Here is a 1,285-nt window from a genome sequence, read left to right on the forward strand (position 1 = left end):
ACATAAATGATCCAAGTCCCAAATCTTTGGTCAGTCCACAGCTCAGCTCTTATTTTTTACGTTTTCCTGGTGAACTCTGTAACACACATAAAGGACAATCTGTGTTAATGCCAAGCAAACAGTTGTATTTGCTTTTATTTTTGTTGTTTTAATTGTTTTTAGGACAATGTAATGTAATTGGAGTTCATGTTCAACAAACCTGCAGCCTCCAGACCAAAAATCCAACAAAGGCTCCATAGAGGCAGCTCTTGAAGATAAAAACGGTGTAGGAGAGTTTGGCTTTATTTGTGATCATCAAATATTTCTCTGTAAAAGAATAAATAAAAAAATATCACAGGGGAAATGTTCAGTGTACTTTGTGGAGGCGGTTTTCAGTACAGATTGTGTTTAGACTTTTAGAAAATTCAAATTTAACAGTCTCTTACATACACTGATTTTAAGTTTGTGCTTGTGATGATGATTTGAACTGTAATAAAACCACAAAATATGTATTTACCTCTTCCCATGCCTCCATCTTCTTTATCTAATGGAAGAATAAAATAAATTAGAAAAGAATACATTCATTTCCCATGTCATCAATTATGGATCATTTTGTGCTCCTAAACTTACCTTCAACACCAGATATTTCACCAAAATGTTTGGTGGTGCCCGTTCCATTGTAGAAACTGACAATGCAGGAAAAGTTTTTTCCCTCCGTGTACCAATCTTTAGCAGAAACTCTCAACCTGCTTGTGATTCTATAGGATACAGGGGGGGTTTCAATCCGCTCTGCAGCTTCATCTGTTGCCACACCATCAGTGACATTTTTCCCATTCATTTGCCAATACACTTCGACATGGTCAGGGTAGAAACCAGAGGCCACACAGACGAGGGTCTTCTTCCTTTTTTTGTCTTTGCTGTTTCTGCACTCATGTTTTGAAGGTTCCAGTATTTTTACTTGTGGTGGAGTGATTTTACTGTTTTCTTCTGCAAGGACAAAGGACAAAGAAGAATCACATTAACACACATGACTAAAACTGCCTTTAGATCTTGTGCACATGCCAGGCAAACATAAACATTAACGCACAAAAACATGCAGGCCAACTTTTTTTCCACACATATTAACACAAAGGATTAATTCAGATTAGAAAACTCGCATTTTCTTTATTACAAAATTATTGTGGTGATCTTACCCAGAACTGTTAGCTTGGTTCCCTCTCCAAAATAAGGAGGATAAGTGCCAGAGCACAATGCCAAGTCACAGCCACAAAAACTCACAAGACTTACAACACTTGGATTCACCTCA

General features: G+C 37.2%; 1 protein-coding gene across 1 annotated transcript in view; it reads right to left on the reverse strand.

The window, feature by feature from the left end:
• Nucleotides 1-10: 10 nt before the first annotated feature.
• Nucleotides 11-1,285, reverse strand: part of LOC102208799 (uncharacterized) — a 14,668-nt gene continuing 13,393 nt past the window's right edge. The window contains exons 7-10 of the mRNA XM_013911713.1: nucleotides 610-966; nucleotides 497-523; nucleotides 200-306; nucleotides 11-76 (exon numbers count right to left, since the gene is read on the reverse strand). Of these exons, the coding sequence (XP_013767167.1) occupies nucleotides 50-76; nucleotides 200-306; nucleotides 497-523; nucleotides 610-966 (518 nt within the window). The 3' untranslated portion in view covers nucleotides 11-49. The remainder of the gene's footprint in view (nucleotides 77-199; nucleotides 307-496; nucleotides 524-609; nucleotides 967-1,285) is intronic.

This window comes from Pundamilia nyererei, unplaced genomic scaffold (genome assembly GCF_000239375.1).
Source record: "Pundamilia nyererei isolate P.nyererei 1_Seehausen unplaced genomic scaffold, PunNye1.0 scaffold00070, whole genome shotgun sequence".
Lineage (NCBI taxonomy): Eukaryota > Metazoa > Chordata > Actinopteri > Cichliformes > Cichlidae > Pundamilia > Pundamilia nyererei.